The sequence below is a fragment of the Buteo buteo genome, chromosome 3, assembly GCF_964188355.1.
Source record: "Buteo buteo chromosome 3, bButBut1.hap1.1, whole genome shotgun sequence".
Taxonomy (NCBI): domain Eukaryota; kingdom Metazoa; phylum Chordata; class Aves; order Accipitriformes; family Accipitridae; genus Buteo; species Buteo buteo.
In genome coordinates this window covers 66,513,065-66,536,978 of record NC_134173.1, presented here as the reverse complement: position 1 = coordinate 66,536,978, position 23,914 = coordinate 66,513,065, and the positions used below count along the sequence as shown (strand labels likewise).

General features: G+C 42.0%; 1 protein-coding gene across 2 annotated transcripts; it reads right to left on the bottom strand.

Annotated features, from left to right (window-relative positions):
* Positions 1 to 3,229: 3,229 nt before the first annotated feature.
* SQLE (squalene epoxidase) lies at positions 3,230 to 22,805 on the bottom strand. 2 transcript variants are annotated; one of them, XM_075023950.1, is made up of 12 exons: positions 22,703 to 22,805; positions 21,816 to 22,281; positions 19,413 to 19,665; positions 18,941 to 19,121; positions 16,189 to 16,285; positions 12,320 to 12,433; positions 9,929 to 10,100; positions 9,554 to 9,649; positions 8,814 to 8,956; positions 6,457 to 6,553; positions 5,860 to 5,947; positions 3,230 to 5,081 (listed from the first exon to the last, which is right to left on the bottom strand). In XM_075023950.1, the coding sequence occupies exons 2-12, from the start codon at positions 22,098 to 22,100 to the stop codon at positions 4,889 to 4,891; spliced, it is 1,719 nt and encodes a 572-aa protein (XP_074880051.1). In that variant the 5' UTR covers positions 22,101 to 22,281; positions 22,703 to 22,805; the 3' UTR covers positions 3,230 to 4,888. The 2 variants fall into 2 exon arrangements, with proteins under 2 accessions (XP_074880051.1, XP_074880049.1); XM_075023948.1 differs by lacking the exon at positions 22,703 to 22,805 and adding an exon at positions 22,406 to 22,477.
* Between the last annotated feature and the right edge of the window lie 1,109 nt (positions 22,806 to 23,914).

Below are 23,914 nucleotides of genomic sequence, written 5' to 3'. Positions count from 1 at the left end.
AACCCAAATGTTTCCATGGAAAAATAAATTAGTCACTGTAATAGCATAGGCAGAACCATTTAAAATCATGCATGAGAATGCAACACACCCCACTAAGTCACCTGGGTGCTTCTCCAGAATTGCTCACTAAGTACACGCCTATTGCCTTAACACCAACGAGTCTTTCAGTATTTGGCCGACAGTTCTGCTGTTTGTGTTTGGCTGGCCTGGTAACCTGTGCTCGACGACCAGCTCTAAAACCTGGCTGCGATACCAGAAGCCCCTTCTTCTATGGCTCTTCACCATCTCTACCTTTGGAAAATGATACCGGCAAAGGCCCAAGGCTTCACCCTGCAGCTTCTCTTGATCCTGCCCGAAGCATTACTAGCTCCTGCTCTGCCATACTTCAGTTGGTGCAAAGGTTCATTTCATGCAGAATCATGGTTTTTTGCTTTAGCCCTTCATTAACAACTTGCAACATCCTGTTTACCTTTTTGACTGCTGCTGCGAACGGGGTGGAAGCTTGGAGAGGACAAGTCATGGTGATTCCAGGACGCTCACAGCTAGGTTCCACCATCAGGATTATTTTTCCTATTTATGTTACTTTGCTTATAGTAACAGTGGATTTCAGTTACTATTTAAAATACCCCGTCAGCTTTTATTTTCAGTACCTTGAATAACTTTATCTCAGCAAACTCTGTCACGCTGCTGTTCACTATACACAGCACAGGAGCTTGCACAGCTCTTTGGAGCTCCACAGGGAACAATTTAGGAACTGCTGACGCTGTTTTCCACGTAGTAATGTCATGCTGAGCAAGCCAGAATTTCAGGATGCATAATTTATCAACTGCCCATATTTATTCTGGATTGAATGGATTTTGCTTTTGTCCAGAATACACAAGCTGTTTCCAGAGAGCAATATGTGCAAGCACTGTGAGCCAACCATAAATTACTGCCATACTGACAAAAAACCACCCGTGTGCATCAACAGTATTACAGCAAATACCATCGTGTAGGTTTTAGGAGATGCGAGCAGCCTTTGAAGTAGAACAGGTCACGGCTTCCACATGGGTAACCAGCACAGGCAGCACACTGCTCACCGCACCTTTCCTATCTATCCAACCTTTCTGCAGTGCAGCAGCTGAGTCCTATGTTGCAGCATGCTTCTGGCTGCAAACGCAGAGCAAGGACCAGAAAACTGAGTGGTAGAAGGCAGAGACCAGGTGTATGACACAAGCACGAGTGAGGAAGACAACCCAGAAACTGGCATTATCAGGGAAGGAGCAATCTGTTTTAATCATCCCCCTTTTTTCAGATTTCCATAGATGTTCGGAAACCCTAGTAACAGCACTGATGTTGCACGTAATTTGGAACAGCTGGATTACAACCAAACTCAAGTGTGGTTCTTCAGAACCAAATCATTGTTTGACTGAAACAGAGCTGGGGCAATACAAATGAGGAATAGCATGTGTTCTTTGTTACCGGTTTTTTTTTCCCTGAGCTTACTGCAGATATCAGTGTGATAATTCTAAGTGTAAAGTGCTATTCAGACATCATTAACAAATCATTTACATCTACAGAAAATGATGTGCTCCTCTTTTCTTCAGTTGCAGAACAGACTATTTAAGCCTCTATTCATACACTTCCCCAGAGAGGCACTGTAATTATGCTTGAGATTTCTAACATTACATTATACTTCCACGGTCTCAGAAATACAGTCAACTACAAAATCCATCAGCTAATCTGGGACTAATCAAGTGCCTTCTCTTTGTTCCAGGTGATTAAAGTGAAGGTGGGAAGAAAACTACCACCACTCTGCCTTTTACTTGCTTGCATTGGAGCTAGAGGAGACACTAAACACACGCACAGCCCAAACAGGTATCACTCCTCACAAGAAATCCAACACCGCATGCCTGCACTAGCAGGCATTTCAAAGCTGTAATAAAAACCCCATCTTATTGTCCCATATATTTTCCAGTAAAGGGCTTGTTCAAACCAAACCAAACCAAACCAAACGCCCGAAGACAGAAGACCAAGAACACTCAACCTACATGATACAAGTTTCTCAAACGAGCTCCAAGAAATGTGACACCTACATGCATGAACCGACTCCCCACCTATGAACAAGCCTCCAGGCTAGCAGAGAAGGTGACTACCGTTTCCTCTTTTCTCCCCACCACTAGCAAGTTTTCATACTCCTGCACCATGTACGAGCTACAATCTCATCACTGTGTATTGCTGCTGCTCCTGTTCCTTCTGCTCTCTCAGTTAGCTGTAGCTGTCGCTGGTCCTGGAATACAGGGATAACCACATATACACGACGTGTGTCTCGTGCCCGCAACACTTATCAGAGCGCACTGCTAAGGGTACAGGATGGTACCAAGTTTTGCCATGTGAAAATCCTTAGAACTAACCTCTTTAGAGTTTGCAGATATATATTTGATGCAACTTGTCAGTTGTCGGCGTGTGCATTGTGTTCCTCTCAGATTCTGCATCATGCCTGACACATCTTCCCTGGCGTATCACTTCCCTTTGCTGCATACAGGTGTAGAAAATGAAAACCAGGACTCTTACAGACAGTCTGCTGCATACTTTGGCTAGCAATGTTAGATTCCATCTTACCTATAGACATTGCCCACTCACTGCCAGCTTACTCTTCTTACTCTCGTTTGGCTCAAGAACTGTTTCTTTCATTATTTCCTCCCCACGCCCCCCAACCTCTGTGTCCCTGAGAAAAATACCACAGCCAGGGACTACGGAACACAGCTTGAAATTCTGCCCTGTGACTTTTCTTCACTAGAGCAAAGCGCTGCTGCGTGCCGCTGACCAGCTGGAGCCAGAGCCCAGCCAATGCTGTCAGACACTACCCAAGACCAACTCACCAGTAATTTCAGTTCAAAGCCCACACCCTGTGCTGCCCTGTGTCCAAATTATCCCACTTGGTTCGGTACTTCCCAGGAAGTCCTTCACCTTGTCCTGAGGACAAGGCATGTAACCATTTAATGAGTCATATTTTCAGGTTGCTCTTCCTTACACGTACACGCAAGATTTTTCTCTCCCCCACAGTAATTTCTGGCAAGTGATCATTATCCCGATCATCAAGACACTTAACCAGGCACTGAGTTCAAGAAAAGAACAGAAAAAAGTGCTTAAACGCGTATGTAAATTTAAGCACACTGGTATTTCCTGACAAATCAGGACCTAACAAAACGCATTAACCAGAGATACACAACAAAAAAAATCTATGGATATCATAACTTTTTATTTAAGTTAGCTGAGGATGCTTATTTGGCTTATGTTTATCCTTGACTTTAAAGAGACTGACTGCAAATAATATAAAAAAATAGAAAACATAAAATTAATCAACATTTTCAAAATTGTCACAAATTTTGAAAACACTTGTATAAATTCTGCAAACTTTGTATACCCTTAAAGGGGTATCATTTAGTTACTATATATAATGATTTTTGAAAATATTAGTACTTTACCCTAAAGTTTAAACATAGACATATTCATGATGCATGTAATTTCAAGAGGGTATCAAAAGTGATATGGTTAGAAAAATATACATACTTTTGCTCCTGGAAAAGAACAGGTCATTTGAAATACCTGCCAAATAAAATACTAAAAAAGCCTCTCCACAGATTTTTTTCAGAGTCCAACACAAAATGTATGTTTATGTACAGCTTACGCAATCTGTATTTTCAAAAGATATAGCCAAAGTTTCATCAGAACAGAAAAAGGTAATCTGTTACTGCTCTCTAACCTGTTGGCTGCACTGATGCAACTGATTGTTTAGGCAAGCCAAAATAGGAGAGCCATAGAGCGATACACAAAGCAATCATAAGAAAGGTAAGGAAAAATGAAAATACACAAGAACAAAGGAAAGCATATTGATACAAGATAACATTGAGAGGAAGAGTGACCAACAGTAAAAGACAGGAACTCTTTAGTGGCATGCAGTAATTTCTACAGGAAAAGAAACATACTCCAAGTATTAAAAGGACACTTTTGTGGTACTTATGAATTTTAAGAAGTAGTATTAAGGATTACTTTACTGTCTGCTGGAAGTAGCCTGGACTAAATTTGTTTGAGTGGATGCGGTTTGTTGCTGTGCTTGTTTGTGGAAGCATTAAACTTAAATTGCACACACCCAAAGTGAACCAAAACAAAACTCCTAAGTTTTGAAAAGGAAGTGAGATAGGAAGAAAGTTTCAAAAACATGTGCTTTCAGTACCCGAGTGCAATGCAGTAGCCAACATAACTATGGTTTGATTATTACTTGTTTAAATGAATTCTGATGCAAAGAATGATTTCAGAAGAGCAATATGGCACTTGCAACAGTGACTGAAGTTAAAGACCTGGTGGCACTTCAAGTTCTGAAATCCTTTACAGTGTCCTTTTAAGTGTCAGTAGACTAGTATCTTAGCTGCAACTGAAAAAGAACAGAGGCAAATCCTAATGAAATAACCCAAATCAAGAATGTTACTATTTCACAGTAATAAAGAAACAGTCCATGGAACTGCTGAACAGAAAAAAGCATGAAGGATAATAGCAGCCTATGGTGTACAGTTTTCACTTTTCAGTTTATTAATATTAGTGGAGCACTTGGCAATGGATAAAGCAAGGAATGAAATTCTGACAAAACTGGCAATTATCTACCACATGTCAACACTTAATTATAGTCCTTGTAAACAGCTAACTCCTTTTTGAACTTTAATTTTAAAGAAAGGAAAATTTACATATAATATATATGTATATAAACACAAAACCAAAATTAAGTCAAATCCTTATCAAGGAAATCACATTTCGAAGAGAAGAAAACACAATATTAAATAGTACATGTCCAAAGATTTTGAAGGCATCGCGATTTTCATGTTTTCTTTCTCCAGTCATTTCCCCCTGGATTTTAATAGACTAAATACTTCATTTCAGAGTAAATAAGTGGAAATATTATAGAGCAACTCCGGTAAAGAATAGCTCCACTACTGAAAAATGCTCGAGGCGTGGTGATCCAGGACTCGGTCTTAAAGCAAAAATAAACAGCGTATAATGCCACAGCAAAGAAGTGGCCAATCAGTACCATTGGTTTAGGAGATAACCTGTATTAAAAATAAATAGATAAAACATGTAAATAAAGGGAATCAGAAAGCACTGAGAGATTTTCATTTTACAACTAGAGATCTCCACTCAAGATTACACACCCCCTTCTGATTTAGGCAGCTCTGGTCCTGCCATCTCAACTAAAAAATACTAACTCGCTTGTCTTGGAGCTGCTACACACTGTATTCCCTTCTACAGTGCTGCTTTCTGTTCATTTCCAGTACTCTGTCTGCCTTTATCAACCCCCAGGGCATTATTCTCAACAGGCTCTATCAGTTTAGCTCTCATTCCAAAAAGGGAGAAGGATAAATGCACACATTCTCACATGTTCAAAGTAGTACAATTTATTGTGCATTCACTAGTGTCTGAGGGGTCATTCAAAACACCTTGATAGTTACCAACTTCCTGGTTCCTTATGCTCTTTTATGGGAGACCTCATCCTTCACTATTCTCAACTTGTCAAGCATGAAATATCTCCACCAGCTCCTCTGCTAGTCTGGACCCCTTGACCTCATTCAAACTCCCATGGCACCTACATTAACTTCTCTCCAGCTTTTAGTGATATTTTTTATAAAGGAAAAAAAAGAAAAAGAGTCAGCATTTAAAGACATAGCTTCTAATAAAACTCCAGCCTTTAGTATAATCCTGAAAATATAGGCTTATGTAGACCGTTCTCCCTGTGCAGAGCTGACTGATAGTGAACAATGCAGATCCTCACAGAGACTCAGCAATGCTCGACCCAGTTCACATTAACTATTACCAGTGCACTTAACTTACACAGATAGCAATCCAACAGGACCCGAGACACATTTTCCACCAAGCCTGAAGTAATGGAAACAGGCTTTCTTTAGCTGGTGCAAGGAATCTACAAAGTGAATTAAAATGACTCAACAAATATATTCAACACATACCAAAAACTTTTTCAGTATACATAACAGTGATATTAAATCCAGGACTTTGGTAGCTGTTGTTCTGTTAAATTCAGCTCGATTTTGAGCTAGTTTTAAGTAAAGGATAGTCTTACAGAATATTTACATATTCTTGAATTAACTGAGACAAGAACAAGTGTCTTCTGTTTTTCCTTTATTTGTGGGGTTTTTCTTTGTTTTTGTTTTTTTAATACTAACTCCAGACTTGCCTTCATGTTGCTAAAACTCCATTTACCTAACACTACAACTAAACTAGGCAGAGAACATAAGCTAACTCATTAAAATCCTTTGACTGACATATTCTTAATATATATACACACACATATATACACATATATACACACAAACGCATGGACATATGCTCACACACATACACATCCCCTCCCCAGGCATATTTATTTACCAAGATGTAATTAGTCAGAAGTTATCTTTAAAATATATTTACCATCTGTGGCAGCAAAGAGCTCATAAAGTGCCTGGGCAAGAACATTCACTACAAAAGAATGAGATTTTTTTCTTGACCAGTAAAATGTTCTTTTTGCCTGAAAAAGGGGAAAAAAAAGTATTTCTGTCAGTAAATACAGACGAGCATTCAAAAGATTCCCAAAGAGGTGGTAAGAGTCATCATACTCATGTAAAAATGTAGAGTGGATTTAGTGATATGCTAGATCGGTTCCAAGCTAGGTCATTACAGAATTTTGGAAACTTGTCGAACCAGTTATCTAGACTCCTCTTACACTAAATATAGAAAAAATGGGTTGTGCTTCATCTCATTCTACAGTAGGTGGCTGGGGTAGGTCAGAAACTTGGAGGATAACGCTCACCTAGTTCTCTCTGTTGACTAAGTAGGAAACAACTGAAAGTCTGAGGTGACTAGCTGAGATATGAGCATCTGCATTTCATCAGGTAAGTCCTGTACTGTCCTAACATTCAGGGTCCCTCTACGTGCTTCTCAATTTTCTGATACACTTTTTGAATCATTTACTTGTAGTCTATAATTATTCTAGCTGTAATTTAGCCAAGACAATATGCCTAACTCAATTAAAAGCTGTAAACAGACAACTAAGAAATCTTATCTACTCATCAGAATTTTGGGTCTAAATCTCACTGAAAAAATAAGCCTAGCATCAACACCAATGGTGCTGATTCCTAGGAAAGGATGTCTTCTAGCTTACTACGGTAAGATTAATGCAGCAGTCAGGAGGCTAGGGGAGCACTGAGATGCTTGAAAAACTTGATACACATGCTCATTATTCTCGAAGTACCACTCACACAAGTGTAATGGTCCAACCCCACCCCATTTAAAATCAATCTATGTTATAAATACACTGCTAATATGGGAATATCTGGTTATACTAGCAAAGCATGCTGACTAGACACAGCACACCAGTCTCCTTAAGCAAAGCATGACAGGTCATTAAGCACAGTTTTGAATCTGACTTTTGCCACACAGCCATAGCACTCACAAATCACAGTTCCATGTACTGGTGAAAGCCTAATGCATGATTTATCTACGCAAAGCTTTGAAAATTGCTGTGCCTCACTATACTGGCTTTGTGTGGTAAGGTTTTGGTAGCGGGGGGTATTACAGGGGTGGATTCAGTGAAAAGCTGCTGGAAGCTTCCCCTATGTCCAACAGAGCCAATACCAGCCAGCTCTAAGACGGACCTGCCACCGGCCAAGGCCGAGCCAATCAGCGATGTGGTAGCGCCTCTAAAATAACACATTTAAGAAGGAAAAAAAGTTGCAGGGCATGCAGAAATGGCAGCCAGAGGGAGGAGTGAGAACATGTAAGAGAAACAGCCCTGCAGACCCCCAGGTCAGTGCAGAAGGAGGGGGAGGAGATGCTCCAGGCACTGGAGCAGAGATTCCCCTGCAGCCCGTGGGGAAGACTCTGGTGAGGCAGGCTGTCCCCCTGCAGCCCAGGGAGGTCCATGGTGGAGCAGATCTCCACCTGCAGCCCGGGGAGGACCCCACGCCGGGGCAGGTGGGTTCCTGAAGGAGGCTGTGACCCCGCTGGAAGCCCACGCTGGAGCAGGGTCCTGTCAGGACCCATGGCCCCATGGAGAGAGGAGCCCATGCTGGAGCAGGTTTTCTGGCAGGACTTTGGACCCCGTGGGGGACCCACGCTGGAGCAGTGTGCTCCTGAAGGACTGCACCCCATGGAATGGACCCACGCTGGAGCATGAAGAACTGCAGCCTGTGGGAAGCACTCATATTGGAGAAGATCATGGAGGACTGTCTCCCATGGGAGGGACCCCACGCTGGAGCAGGGGAAGAGTGTGACGAGTCCTGCCCCTGAGGAGGATGAAGTGGCAGAGATAATGTGTGATCAACTGACCGTAAACCCCATTGCCTGTCCCCCTGCACCGCTGGGGGGGTTAGGTAGAGAATTAGGGAGTGAAGTTGTGCCCGGGAAGAAGGGAGGGGTGGAGGGAAGGTGTTCTGAGATTTGGTTTTATTTCTCCTTACCCTACTCTGGTTGATTGGTAATAAATTGAGTTAATTTCCCCAAGTTGAGTCTGTTTTGCCTGTGATGGTAATTGGTGAGTGATCTCTCCTGTCCTTATCTCGACCCACAAGCCCTTTGTTACATTTTGTCTCTCCTGTCCAACTGAGGGAGTGGGGCGGGGGGGTTGGGGAGAGTGTGATTCAACAGCTTTGGTGGGCACCTGGCATCCAGCCAGGGTCGACCCACCACACTCACTAATAACTTACATGTCCCTGAGTTGCATAACCTTAAAAGTGTGTCATTAAATTGCAGCAAAAGCTGCCTAAAATAAGTCCAAAGTAAAGCTGCACCTTAAGAACATCAGAATCTTCATAGAGGTCTGGAATATCCTGGAGCAAACTTCTCCATATTTTAACATCGTTTAAAATAACACTCATTCCTCCACCAGTTAGAGGGTGTCTTATATTATATGCATCACCTAAAAGAAGAACACCTAGGTAGAAGAGAAAAAATAAAGGGATACTGCATGATCATTAAATAATCTTAGAACTCAAACTTTCTCTTTTTTTAAAAGTCAAACTTCTAAGAATTCATTCCCACCAGAAAATAAGATGACTGACAACTAGAAATTTAAACAGAAAAAAAGAAAGTGAAAAAAAAAAAAGGATGTCTTTAAATCAAGAGGCTTAGAAAGGTTTTAAGATGCTCAAGGTCAAAATATTTCTTTCCCCTATAGGTATGCATGTGTGTGCATCAAAGAACACAAACACACACACACACACACACTTTTAAAAGTAATTTCTTTCCTTTGTTGATCAAGTTTTCCCTAAAAAGACTACACTTGTATAAGCTTGAGCAACTGAGTGATTTAAACTTAAATATAAAGCAAGCACTGATTTGAAGTCCAGTGTCAATATAAACATTCTAGTTAAACTATGCCCAAGGTACACATTTTCAAAATATTATTTTTCATAGAAGAATTATGAGACAGTTGTATTGAACAACAAATATACATCTATGACAATAAAGCCCTAAGTCCCAGAAGAAGTTTATAATGCCTTTTTCCCTCCTTTTATTTCATAATACACACCTTTTTTGTTTACAGCTGAAGGAGGCAAGAAGCTGGCTGGCATAGTCCTTAAACGATCATTCTGAACTGCTGTTAAGAATGGTTCCTTTAAATGATCTGCAATAACGAAGTATTTTAGTTACACTACTTAGAGTCTAAAATAATTTGCACACAACCCATTTTAACCTCTTCTTATAGATATAATCCTTCTGAATTGCTAACCTAGATGTGAGCTGAACAAACTGCTATGTGATGTGGAATCAAAGAAGGGTGAATGCTTACTGAAACAGTAACTGCACATGGAAAAAGCCCACACAGTTCAATGGATTCAATGAAATGTGCCTTTTTTGGCACATTTAATTGTGACAATTATGATAGAAATCTTTCTAGACTTACCAGGTAGTTGTGGATGAATATTTTCAATCATGTATTCTTTTAAATTTTTTGGCATTTCCCCTCGAATATCAACAAGGACCCGAGTCTCAGTTGAAGAAATCTGATAGATTAGCACTGGACTAGTTTTAGCTAAAACAAGTTCAGCATAATTAGCTTTAAACTGTGGTGCATCCTTAAAAAGAAAAGAAGGGGGAGAAAGATTGAGACTGATCAATGAAAGGATATTAAACTTCAAATATACAAAATCATTTTCTGAAATACTTTGAAATAAATTCCCATATCATATTAAGTTTGTGTTATTTTTCTCTTTCAATGAACAAGAGAAGTGTTTTCAAAAAGAAAGTTCTGAACTTCAGTGTAGTTACAATTCTTTTGGCAATACATTTTAATATTTACTAGAATATATGTTGTTACACATTTCATTTGAATATTTAATACATGCCATTGAAAACCTGTTATGTAATCTGTGTAATAGCTTTCAGTAAGATAATTTTGTTTTCTTTTCATAAAGAAAGTGGTGGGAGGGAAAGAAATACAGTAGTCTGTATACAACTACATGGAGATACCAACTGAGGAAGAATCATAAGGTCCTATCTAACTAGGTCTTAAGTTTCCAAAAGTTGAGAAACAGGAGGCACTTGGGCAGTGGTAACTGGGTTAGGGACCCAAAAAGCACTGAAGTTCCTCCAAGTCAGTGTTCCCAGTCCAGTGAAAATTCTGTAGTTTTGGTTCCTCCTCCCTTAATTGTTTTTGCTGTTAGTGCAATAGCTAATGCAGCAGCCACAGAGGGAAAGACTCGGCCAGGATTTCTACCCGGGTTCTCCAACCACTCAGCTACCAACCTAGATTCCCACTGTTGTGGTTTAACCCCAGCCAGCAACCAAGCACCACACAGCCGCTCACTCACACACACCCCCCCCCCCAGTGGGATGGGGGAGAAAATCAGGAAAAAAAGTATAACTCATGGGTTGAGATAAGAACGATGTAATAGAACAGAAAAGAAGAAACTAATAATGATAATGATAACACTAATAAAATGACGACAGTAATAATAAAAGAACTGGAATGTACAAATGATGTGCAGTGCAATTGCTCACCACCTGCCAATCGATGCCCAGTTAGTCCCCGAGCAGCGATCTCCCGCTCCCACTACCCCCCAGTTCCTATACTAGATGTGACGTCATATGGTATGGAATAACGTGTTGGCCAGTTTGGGTCAGCTGCCCTGGCTGTGTCCTGTGCTGACTTCTTGTGCCCCTCCAGCTTTCTTGCTGGCTGGGCATGAGAAGCTGAAAAATCCTTGACTTTAGACTAACCACTACTTAGCAACAATTGAAAAGATCAGTGTGTTATCAACATTCTTCTCATACTGAACTCAAAACATAGCACTATACCAGCTACTAGGAAGACAATTAACTCTATCCCAGCTGAAGCCAGGACACCCACTTTCTTTCCTGAAGTTTATAGGTCCTGAAGGTATATATGTACCTGGTTACAAGGTACCCCACCTTCAAGCAGGAGCATAGTTTGGATATTCTTCTGGAGTATAAAACATACGTGGTTTGACCCACAGCTCCTGGAATAATCTAAAACTCAAGATTTCTGCTCCCTGAACAAGTGCCATAAGTATTGTGAAAAAATGGTGTCACCGTCTTAGCTACCAATATCTTAACACAAACCAGGCAAAGAACCTATATCCAGGGAAACAATTTTACAGATTGGGTTCCAGCTTCACAATAGTGCCTACTTCTAATCCAGAGATTAGTGCTATATAAAATACAGCACTAATAGCACACGTAGCACTACCTAATATGAAATGCTGAAACTTTTTTTCTTAAAAAAAAAAAAAAAGAGAAAAATTATTTCCTATGAACTGGCCTACTGAGCCCAGTGCTTAGTTTAAATTAGCTATGTTGAATACTAATCTAGTTTTTTTTAAACCCTCCCTTGTTCAGCTATATGCTTAAAATTAACACTGTACTCCACACTTAAACCAGAAATCTAATTTTTAACAACAATATCCACTTAAAAAAACCCAAACAAACCACAAATCCAAACCTGGCTCACAGTTACTTAAAAGTGTTTAAAGAGTTGAAAATCTGACCTGTAACTGTACTGAATATGTTTAGTCTGACATAGCAAGTTCAGCTATCCTAGAGCTGGGATGGAGTATGCATCAATAATTTAAGAGTTAAAAACATAGACCAAAAATTCCAAGCACTCCTCAAAAGGACACAGAAACTGATAGAACAGCTGCATAAATATCTAAAAGTATAGTTCTAACTGATTCTGTTGGAAAAGATAATGAACAACAACACATTTGGTGAAGTTCAGACCCACATTAAGAAGTGGTAGCGTACTGGCATACATAGTATTATACATAAAAGTTACCTTCAAAATGCAACCAACAAAATGGGATGAAACAGTAACTTTGTTGGAGACCAAGTTTTTTCTAAATTTGGAGAAAAGTCCATCAGCTACAACAGTAAGTGGTGCATGAAGTTCCTGCAGCATAAAGAAAAAATAAAAAAAGATGACATTTTCAATTTTACTTCAGAACAGTGGGAAACAACTCCCAAGCTCTCATTTTCAATTGTATGTTAGATGTTCTACAAAACAATAAACATATAAGAGGATCACAGACCATACTTATAATATGTGTATTAAGAAATACAGTATTTTTTGCCTTCCTCATATTCATATTTAACTCTATTTCCTCTAAAAGTTGATCTAACGATATACTCCAGCTTTTTTAGACATGCATTCAGATAACATAGTTACAGGGACCGTGTAGGAACTTAGATTAAAAAAAAAGACAAGAAAGTAGAGTAATTGCTCCCTTCAATCTATAATACTCTTTAGGAGAAAAAAGAAAACAAAGAAGACATTTTAAATTAAAGAACCATGCATAAGCAACTAAAGAAAAACAAACCGAAGTGTAACAAACTGAAATGAGTAAGTATACCAAGATCTTCTTGAAAAGACCAAGCAGTGAACCCTGAGCAGTTCCTAGTATACTTAGGAACTATAAGAACAAATAGCGTCTACAGACAAAATACAAAATAAAATCTGAGTAAACTGATTAGGTTCAGCCTGAACGTATGCACAAATTCCTAATGTTGTAACACATACACTGTTCTCTAACATAAGCAAATTATTCTGATTACTAAAATGTATTTTTAAGCATTTTACTGTTATAGTAATATAACATTATTATACTAGAAAGCATTTAGAGGCAGATGTTTCCTTCTACCTACAGCTTTGTCAATGTCAGTATATTCAATGATTTAACTGCAAATGACTATAAATTTATATCGAGCATTAGTCCTTGGCCTTCAATAATCTCATACATTTGGCATGGAAACAGTTTTCCTTTTAAGCTTTTAGGATGTAAGTAACAAAGCAAAAAAAGCACGCTGTGTTTCATTAGTACTCCTGGAAAATATTTTATTATTGGATGGAAGCATCTGGTGAGCCAGTATGTGAATGGGTTCCTCTATGAACAGCTCTTGCACGCATAGGAATGGACTCAGTCACTTGTGTCACACAATCCTTATATCTTTTGCTGTGTGAAGGGAAGTTGGACAAAATCACATGAGAGTAGAGCTAAATAAAATAATATACGTTTGTGGTGTCTGAGCTTTTAGAAATGAGCTCCTGACTAGAGATAATGAAACTTCTTTCCTATGGATTCCTGTCTCAGATGATTGCAACCTCTAATTATTCCTGCAATTAGAGCAAAGTCACCTGCCTATATGGGTTCCCTGGTGTCTAATGATCTGAACATTCATGCTACAATTTTTCCACAGTCAACATACTAAGACCTTTACTCTATTCAGTTGCCTGGTTTTGATAAATTTAATAGGTTCACTTTTAGCATACTGGCTAATTTGAACCTCATTTAAGAGAATAAAAATCTCAAAGGTAATGTGGTAGACAAGAGGGATGGAGAGAACAGAAAAACATAGACACATAACATAGATCAGCCTCCTTTCTCTATGAAAGCAGGCTAAGGAATGTAAACAGGCCTTGGTTTTGGCTTTGGGTTTTTTTTCCCGAAGTAGTTTCCCCAGTTGTAAAAAGTTACAGGCAGGGAAACACAGTTACAAGAAATGTTTAGTGGAAATTTCTTACACTAGATTTCTAAAATCAAAGGACATCTAGGCCAGCAAATGAAACAGCTCTTTCCAGCCACAGAACTTCAGCATTCAGAGCAAAACATGAATTTGCTTATCCCCATTATACAGATAGGGAACTCAAAGCCTTAAGAACATCCATGCTCTCAGGAAAGATGCAAGCTAAAACACTGATCACCCTACTGCTGGTCAAATAAGTCACGCTTAAAATTGCAACAACAACATCCACAAATATGTAAAGCTTAAAAACAAATCTCAAAGCAAAATCTGCACTATGCCCCTCCACTGCCCAAACAAAACAAAACAAAACATAACAAAACAAACCTATATTGCTGGATGATAAAATCAACTGGACTTGGGGGGGGCGGGGAGCAAACCACCCCCCTCCCAAAAAACTTCCTCCTCTCCAGATTCCCCATCTTTCCAGTACCCATGTGTGATTCAATGGCTTATTCTATTAGAGTGGATTTCCTAATATGTTTTTATTCATTTTACATGACATGTAAGACAGACCAAGGAACAGGACTTGGAACTCCCCTTTCCTCCAGCTAACCTCAAGAGGGGGTCAAGAATATCTCCACTCGGCTCTCTTACAGGTTCCTACTTAGACCACTTCGCCATCACGTGGGCTGAAATGCCATTTGCCTGAGGTTGGTCTAAAACCAGCTAGCACTCTGTCCTGGTTTCAGCTGGGATAGAGTTAACTGTCTTCCTAGTAGCTGGTGCAGTGCTATGTTTTGTGTTCAGTATGTGAAGAATGTTGATAACACACTGATGTTTTCAGTTGTTGCTCAGTAGTGTTTAGACTATAGTCAAGGATTTTTCAGCTTCTCATGCCCAGCCAGGGCACCTGACCCAAACTGGCCAACGGTGTATTCCATACCATGGGACGTCCCATCTAGTTTAGGAACTGGGAAGGGGGGGGCAGGGATTCGCCGCTCGGGGACTGGCTGGGTGTCGGTCGGCGGGTGGTGAGCAATTGCCCTGCGCATCATTTGTACATTTCAATCCTTTTATTACTACTGCTGTCATTTTATTAGTGTTATCATTATCATTGTTAGTTTCTTCTTTTCTGTTCTATTGAACCGTTCTTGTCTCAACCCAGGAGTTTTACTTCTTTTCCTGATTTTCTCCCCCATCCCACTGGGTGGGGGGGGAGCGGGTGAGCGGCTGCGTGGTGCTTGGTTGCTGGCTGGGGTTAAACCACAACACACTCTTACATCTTGGGCAACTACTTTTAAAAGGCTCTCTTACCTATGGTTTTACACCACCATTTCCATTTCTAAACGACCTAAAGATGAGAGATTTTGTTAGTAATGCTCAGAGCAGGATCTTCCAACTACTCAGGAACTTTCTCAATCTTGTATGGAGGGCAGCAGTGTGTAGGCAGGAGATTCCTGTCTTGCCCATCAGAGCACATCTGAACACAATGGCTATGTAACTTTAGGTAGCAAAGGAATTTTAAAGTCAACAAAGAAGGAGATTACAAATTTGGCTTTTCTAGAGAATAGGCAGTATGTCCAGAACTTCAGTACATAGGTTCTACCTAGACTGGTCTTTCCAAAACTTATTATTGTAAGTTCACACAGTTTCACAGCATTTAGCCAGCACTTTAGCATTAGTTGAGGCAAAGAACATTAATCAAATCAGTGTTTCAATTAAAATAGGCCAGAACTCTTTCTGTGATCCAAGAAATGACTGAACAGAGCTATCTCTATGAATAGGTACCCATCTTCTTATTTTCAGACACCTCAGTCGATAGTGGAAGTATATGTGGAAATGTAGACCATTACACACAGGCAAAGCATAAATCTTAATATTTTATTATTTTGGAGATTTTAAACTCCAGACATATGAATATTGAAATTAATAATGAACTGAATTCTCCAGTTATAACCAAGAAGTTATAACAAGAATACACATATGCCAGGACTGTATCCACTAGAAAGTAACCTCCCTTTATTACAGCTTTCGCTTTCTTGATAACTGCATTATCTATACTAGTGCTCCAAAATAGAGGGTTTTTAAAAAAATTATGTGTGTGTGTGTATATATATATTTATATAAACCAACCCTTGGTTTTCTTAATAGTTTAACAAAGATAGTAACAGAAAACCATCTTACCTTAGTCTCTCCAGTTTCTTTGTCCCTGTACTGAACACCCACGACACAGTCATCTTCCTCAAGCAATTGTAACACAGTCCCCTCAATGAATTTTGCACTGAAATAAAATAGAGCGGTTAGAACATAATGGAAGAGGATTGATGATGCCAACATTTCAAGACACGAGACACAGAAGGAAAACCAGATTTTCACTAATCTTGTCTCTGCCAACACACTTTGTTTAAATTTTACAGACAAAGATGTGTTCTCAACCACTTTCAGAAGCCACACTAAATGTCAAAAAGTGCTTCTCATTAATTTCAGTTCAACGCTACCATTTGGTTTGATACCTGAGAATATTCTAAAACCGTAGTGCTTATCTTGAACACCCTACCACTTAGCAGTATCCCCAGTCGTGCTTCAGGTGCTCCATGGCCATGGGAGAGATGCAGAGAGGAGTCTGACACTTAATAATGGTCAGAAATGAGGCAGCTGACTGAGTCATCCCTGCTAAATGGTGGGAAACGCTGACAGCGCGGGTGAAACCTAACTCCAAGCAGAATTTAGGAGCAAGATCCGACGTAGCACTTTGACACTTAACATGTATACTAGATAAAAGTGAAGCACCTAATTCTCAGAGTAGGTCAAAATAATCTAACCTGTTTAGGACAGATACATCTAGCTTTTCACCTCAGGAATTCAGGATACAACTTTTTTTTTTTTTTTTTTTTGCTATTTATGATTTTAAAGTTCTGCTAATGCTTACATTTGGAGTTTGAACTGAGCATCCCTTACTTCTACCACCCAACCAGAGCTATTTGGGGTTCACAAATTATATCTCTGTTCTTTAAATTTCCTTATTGTGTCTGAGCTCTTAAATCTGATCCCAGCAGTTCAGACTTAGCAGCTCGAAATGGACACTCTCTCCCCCTCACAAATATTTTCATATCCAGATGGAATTCCACAACTTGGAAAAATGAGCTGAAGGTCCAGGTGAGAATAAAACAGTTTGGTATTTTAGCCTCTCAGAGGGAACATGAGCAATTGAATTCATGTCTTTCCGACATGTCAGCCAGCACAGAAATTTCAGAGCAGATCGTGACTGGCTTAATTTACCAGGCAACAGGCAGGTTGGCTGTATCAAAATCTGAATGGTTATGCATAAGCACACTAGCAGAAACTTCAAGAGCAAGGGAGTGCAGCAACATGTCAGGTTAATAGGTGAATCAGAGGTCTGTGGACCCTATTGGCTTTAAATTTCTTTTATAGTTGTCATTTCAGTTACTTAAGTAAGTGCTCACTTCTTTTTCTGGTTCTCACCCACTATAAAAATAATTAACTAATGATGCCCTACCTCTTTCTTCTGCAAAATTAATTTTACTCATCTGAAATAAATTCATATTGACTAGTACTTTTAAAGAGGATATATTAATCAGTAATAATTATCCCCTATATTTTCACAACCTTTCAGATGAAAAACAAAGCCTCATGGCACTATGATGAGTTCTTGATCTCTCCTGCACCTTAATTTAACATGCAGTTTTCTATGCTACAATTAAAGTGAAAAGCAAACCTACACAACATGAACATTAAAGACAGTGTGGAAAAAGGGAAAGAATTGAATTCAAGTCTCAAACATTAGCTTTTGTAAGTTTCTGCTTCAAAGACTGTGTACAGCTACTGGAGTTTGCCCCATAAGTTGAGCAAACAGGTGCCCAGATTTCACGGAACTCAAAGCCTCAACAAGAAGGCTTTAGCTTTTATAGTTAGTAAACATGGTTGTCACTAATTTTAACTGTACTACAGAGCTGCTATCTTTTAGTGCTACTTTTAGTAGTGTATATGATATAACAGATACGATAGGAGAAAGCAATTTTCCAGTTCAGAATAGACATGTAAGGTAAAAAGATGGTAGTGCCAAGCTTCCCTTCAAAGCATTATTTAGGGGAAAAAAAGACACAAAACAAAAAAACTCCCCACAGAAAACAGAACCTAGAATCTATTCTGTTTCAAGAAAAGTTTCCTTCTCATTTCTTGTATAAAAGAAAGAAATCAGTTAAAGAGGGAATACCAAACACTAATTCTTATTTCATTAGGAAGAGGTGTCCTCAAGATTCTGAAAAACAGAATTTAATAACTGGAAAGAGCCAATTCCATTTAGTGGTCCTTTCTAGTTATTTTGCTTGACTTCTTGTTATCAGAAAAAACAGAACAACATGCAAATGTAAAAGAGGCTTGATTTCTGGCATCACATATAACATCAGTGGAAGAAATATATGTCCCTGCTCACTGCAGGAGGGTTGGACTAGGTGACCTTTAAAGGTCCCTTCCAACACAAACCATTCTATGACTCTAAGAAATGTTCCCAGATTTGCCAGTCGTTTCTTGACCAAAGAACTTCTACGCTTTGCTCACTGAGGTCACTTCTTCTGGTAAAATGCCAAACCCAAGAATCAGCAGAAGAGAACCAGCCTTTTACCCTTGAACTGCTCTCTCACACGGATGGGCCAGTACCTTGCCTCATATTTAAAGCCTCTATTCCCATAGTTTAAAGATGAACTTGTCCCAAAGGGTAACATATGATGTATACACAACGCATGAACATGTCTACAGAAAACAGAACGAGTAACTATAGCTGTTACTTTCTCTCAGTCTTGTTCATTGGAGCCTTATGTGCTGGGACAGAGTGAAATGGTTAAGGAATCTCACGGATGCTGGGAACAGTGTTTCTGAACCTCTGGGTCCCAACTGTGCTGTTCACAAGGTGACTCACTTGGGCTCTGCCATAGCTGCCCTTCGGAGACCCATGATGAACTGGCCATGATGAAAAGATCTTCCACTTGCCACACGGCCATCCTCAGACATTGGATAAGGAATTTCAACCTCCGAGTTGCTCTCCATGTCATGAATTATGTAACCATTTACTGTTTGTGAATCAATACCTTCTACTGTATCTGCAAAATATAAGCCAATAGATGAGTTTTAAGACGTCTTTAAGAAAGCTTAATTATGTATGAAAAGTATTTCTTTACATAGAGTCCAATTTTCTCAATCAAAACACACATGTTGAAGGGTGAATATTTTCAAAATGGCAGACTGGAAATATACAAGCAATTTCAATTCAAACATGAAGCATAGATAATGTATTTCTTCATTTTTCCCTGTAGGCATTCTTTTTCTAAAAACGTAATTGAGTGTAGTAACTGTTGTGTTATAGATATATTTACATTTTGAAATGCATTTACCTTCAAGACCCAACTCTTTAAGTGCATTAAAACCTCCAGGTTGCAACAATTCTCCAACTATCCTGTCAGGTTCTTTCAGATCCCTCTCTATCACAGTCACCTTTCTTCCATCCCTCGAGAGCACTGCAGCCAAGGAAGAACCGAGGACGCCTGATCCCACAATGATAATTTCTGGATTGTATTGAGGTGATAATGTTGCATTTGGAGCAGTCTCCGTCAGATACACATCTGGGAAGTTTACTTCTCTTTTACCCTTTAGAAAAGAAAGCCAACAAAGTTACACGTGTCGATGTATCTGTACCATAACCTTGTCAGAGGGCTGACTTTGGACTAGTTCTACTTTGACCCACGGGACTGAGAGCGCATCAGTAGTTGGAGAGCATCTTCCAGTTTAGTTTTGTCCTAAATGAAATCAGTTGTACTCTACAATGCAACAAAAACACAACAAGCAGAGAAAAGAAAAAAACAACACTGCCCAAAGAAAGTCAAGATACTTGCTTAAAACTGCCCTGTTGATCAAAGACAAACCACTAACATAGTCTCAGAGAGACTGAAAGTCAGGTTCCTATAAAAGGCAGTAAGCCAAGGCAGTCCCATATTCTTGGTCTATTAAGTAACGCACCAATGCCTTCATACCAGTGAGCCACTGCCACACGGACGCCTGAGCACTTTGCAATGAAAAAGTTATCAGATTCACTGGAAAATGTGTTTCTCTTTAATTTTACTGTAAGTGAACCTACCTACCAAAATAACAGCTTATGGTAATACTCAGCACAGAAAAGTGTCAGCAGAAGCAGCTACTTGTAAAATGTTACAGAGAAGTGGTCCTGAAATGAAAACTCACCAGACAGTCAAAAGTATCGGCAAAATTACGATTCACCTACATTTAAAACTGCTAAGAATTAACATACATCGGATTACATATCAGTTAACATACAAACTGGTACCTGAAGACCAGCTATGTTATAGTACCTTCCCAACAGCATCTAATCACATACACTTCAAAGAGAAAAAAAGTTGTAAGGGCAATTCCATTGCAAACCTGCAAGTCATTTCTCCAGCTGGCAGAATGAAGAATTGAGTCCAATTCACTCTTTCACAAATGCCTCAGCACTGCAGTGCTGACAGTGGTAAAAATACAATTGCATCAGAGAAACAAATGCCCAGAACAACACTGACACCAGAACTTCTAGTGGCATGGTGTCATGTTTATATCTACAACCCAGGAAGGGAGCGCAAAACTGTCTGAATTCAGATAATAGAAGAAATAGGGGTAAAGGCAGGCTTTACCAGAAAAAAAAAATAATCCAGAACCTTCGACTTGCGGCCAAAAATAGTTTCAAGTTCTTTTGTGCAAGAGGTCAGTGCTCAGCCAAAAATGCCCAGAAGTACACAGGAAAGTAGCCAAAGAGTGCTGACCCACAGATGTACTGAATATGCATGTCCAGTCGGTAGTCTTGGATGGCAGGACTCCAGCTAAGCTACAGCCACGAACTACAGCTCTCTCCACTGTCTCACAGCAACTCTCATGCTGGGCTCAGCAGAACAGACTATCTGAGCCCAGCTCCTGTAGCTATTGTACAAGCAATAGTTTAGGAATAATTTCCAAATAACTCTATCTGCAGTTGTCTAGACAAATGTGTTTTATCCATAAATATTAGGAAGCTGATCACAGAGCCACAGAATGGCTGGGGCTTGAAAGGACCTCTGGAGGTGATCTGTTCCAAAGTCCCCTTGGTTCAAGCAGGGTCAGAGCAGAGTGGCCTAGACCATGTCCACCTGGGTTTTGAATACCTCTAAGGATGGAGACTCTGCCACCTCTCCAGGCAACATGTTCCAGTGCTTGGTGACCCTCACAGTAAAAAAGTGTTTCCTGACGTTCAGATCAAACCTCCCGTGTTTCTCTTTGTGCCCATTGCCTCTGGTCCTGTCACTGGGCATCGCTGAAAAAAGCCTGGCTCCATCCTCTTTGCACCCTCCCTTCAGGTATTTGTATACATTGATGAGATCCTCCTGAGCCTTCTCTTCTCCAGGCTGAACGGTCCCAGCTCTCTTAGCCTTTCCTCATAGGACAGATGCTCCAGTCCTTCATCTCTACAACAGACTGGCAACTGAAGATATTTTTCTGCTAGTTTAATAATCCTTTACTACAAATATTTCTTCAAACACTTACCTTTGATTTGACTCTACAGACCCCCTGGTCTATCACTTAAATAAGTTTCACTGTTTCTTTTGCCATCCAAAACTAACAGAACATACAACAAATCAGACATCCAGCATCTAAAGACAACCCCCCTCCAACCCTTTCTTAGCTCCTTTCCCTCACCAGGGCAGAGTGTCAGTGGCCAGAGGGAACAGCAGGAGGACACTGCACCCCACGTGCCATGTCTGAATTGAACCTACCTTTCTGGATTTGGGCTGTTCAACTTGTTGAGATCCTGGGGTGGGTTTGGCCCAGAAGAAGCCAACAAGTGGTAAAGCTGAGAGAACGTCAGAGAGCATCCCCAGCTGGGTCTTCCGCTGCTGCTGCTGCTTGGGCCCCCTGAAACGGTACCTGTACGACAGCAGCAAGCCGAGGGAGAAAAACACTAACACGGAGAGCAGTACCTCCTTATTAGCGTAAGTCATGAGGTCTCCACACTTTTTATACACGTAGATGAAGGAGGCGATACCCAGAAAGGTCCACATCGTGAAGTGACTGGTGACTGTTCCTGGTTGCTTCCTCCAAAGCTTTCCCGTCGATGGATGCTGCCCCAAGGGGGGGGGGTTGCGCGAGTTACGAATAAATGTACGTACAGAAATGCAAAGACTTCCTTTGCGATGGAAGGGAGGGAGATCGCAATGGAAAAACAAGGAGCTCCACCAAACCCTGTAGAGGAACAAGCCTCCCCTCGCTGGGCTGCCTCAGGAGCCCAGAGAGAGGTTCCAAAAACGCCCCCCCCCAAATCAATATAAAACGTCGTCTTAAAAATCGCCGATCTCCCCCACCGCACCTTAAGGAAACGCACGCCGCCACAGGCGATGCTCGCGGAGCCGGAGCTGGTCCCCGCCGCGGCCCGGCGGCTTCCCTCCCCACCGCCTCCCGGGGTCACCCCTCCGCCGTGCCCAGCCCCGCCTCGGCTGCCGGGACGGATGCGCCTCCGTTCGGCGGCGATGGAGCCGGAGCCTCCACGGCCCGTGAGTGAGGCGACGGCGCCGCCCCGGCCGCCGGTGACGCGCCCAGGCGGGCGGCTCGGGCGGAGGAATGCTCACGCCCCGGGCGGGCGCGGCTGATGCTCTACCTACTCTACCTGTCCCCCGCAGCCGCCTCACGGAGGGAGGACGCGGCGCTGTTTCCTTCCCCCCCCCCCGCCACGGCCCGGCCCCGGTTTCCCGCCCGGCGCCCCGGGCCCGGGCGGCGCCTCACAGCGAGCACCCCGCGAGCGCAATTGGGGGGGGGTACGGGGGGAGGGGGGGGGGGGGCTGCCGGCCGCCGAGGGGAGGGACTATGCTAATGAAGCAACGGCCTCCCCCTCCTTGTGGGTACCGCGCGCCCCGTGCCTCAGCGGCATCTGGCCAATCGGCGGTGCTATGCCGAGATGGCGCTATGGGCAGGCGCCCAATCCGAGCGGGAGGCAGGCGGGGCTTGCGGCCGCCGGGCTCCTAGGGCGATGTGACGACGGGGGAGGGCGGGGCGGGAGCGCTGACGGTTGCCATGGTCACGGGATGAGGGGGGGGGGGGGGGTGTTGGTGCTTGCCGCGGCGGGCCGGCGGCGGAGCCATCCCCGCCGCTCCCCGCTTCCCGCGCGGCTGCCTCACGCGGCGGCGCATGCGCGCTGCGAGGGGCGCAGGTGCCTGAGGGGGGCGGGCGGGCGGAGAGTCTGAGGGCAGCGGGCGGGAGTCGGCGGGGCAGGCCGGGGGGGGCTGGCGGTGGCAGCCGGGGGGCGGCAGAACCGCGGTCTCCGGTGCTCTGTTCGGCGCCTGCCCGGCTGTGGGGGACAGGAGGCTGAGGACGAACAGCTCAAAGCACCGGGGGGGTGGTAGCGCAGGCGGGTGCGCTGGTTAGTTCTGAGGGACGGCACCGTCCTGCAGCCTGAGGAGATTTTGAACCGTTTTCCAAGGGAAAGGCGTAAGGGGTACGGCTGCAGGACAGCCAGAGGGGCAGGGGCAGGCTGGCAGCCTCTCAGCTGCAAACTGGGCCCAGAAATGCAAAACCCATGGGAGAAAAGGCAAGGGGAAGGATAAGAGCCCTCTGTGCCCCCACCTTACCGAGGAAGGGGAATTTGGACATTTGCTCCTGGGATGAAGTTGTATGGCTGGACAAAAACAACAAAACAGAAATAATCCTTTTTTTGGCATTGAGCTCCTCAGTGGCACACACCAGTGGTCCCCCCTTTTCTCTGTGAGAGGGACCTTTCTTGGGCTATGTACTTGTTGCAGCACAGCAATATTGAACATATCTCTCTGTCGCAGTATAATAATACTTAGAAGTGATGAAGCTATGAAACACGTCAGGACTCCAC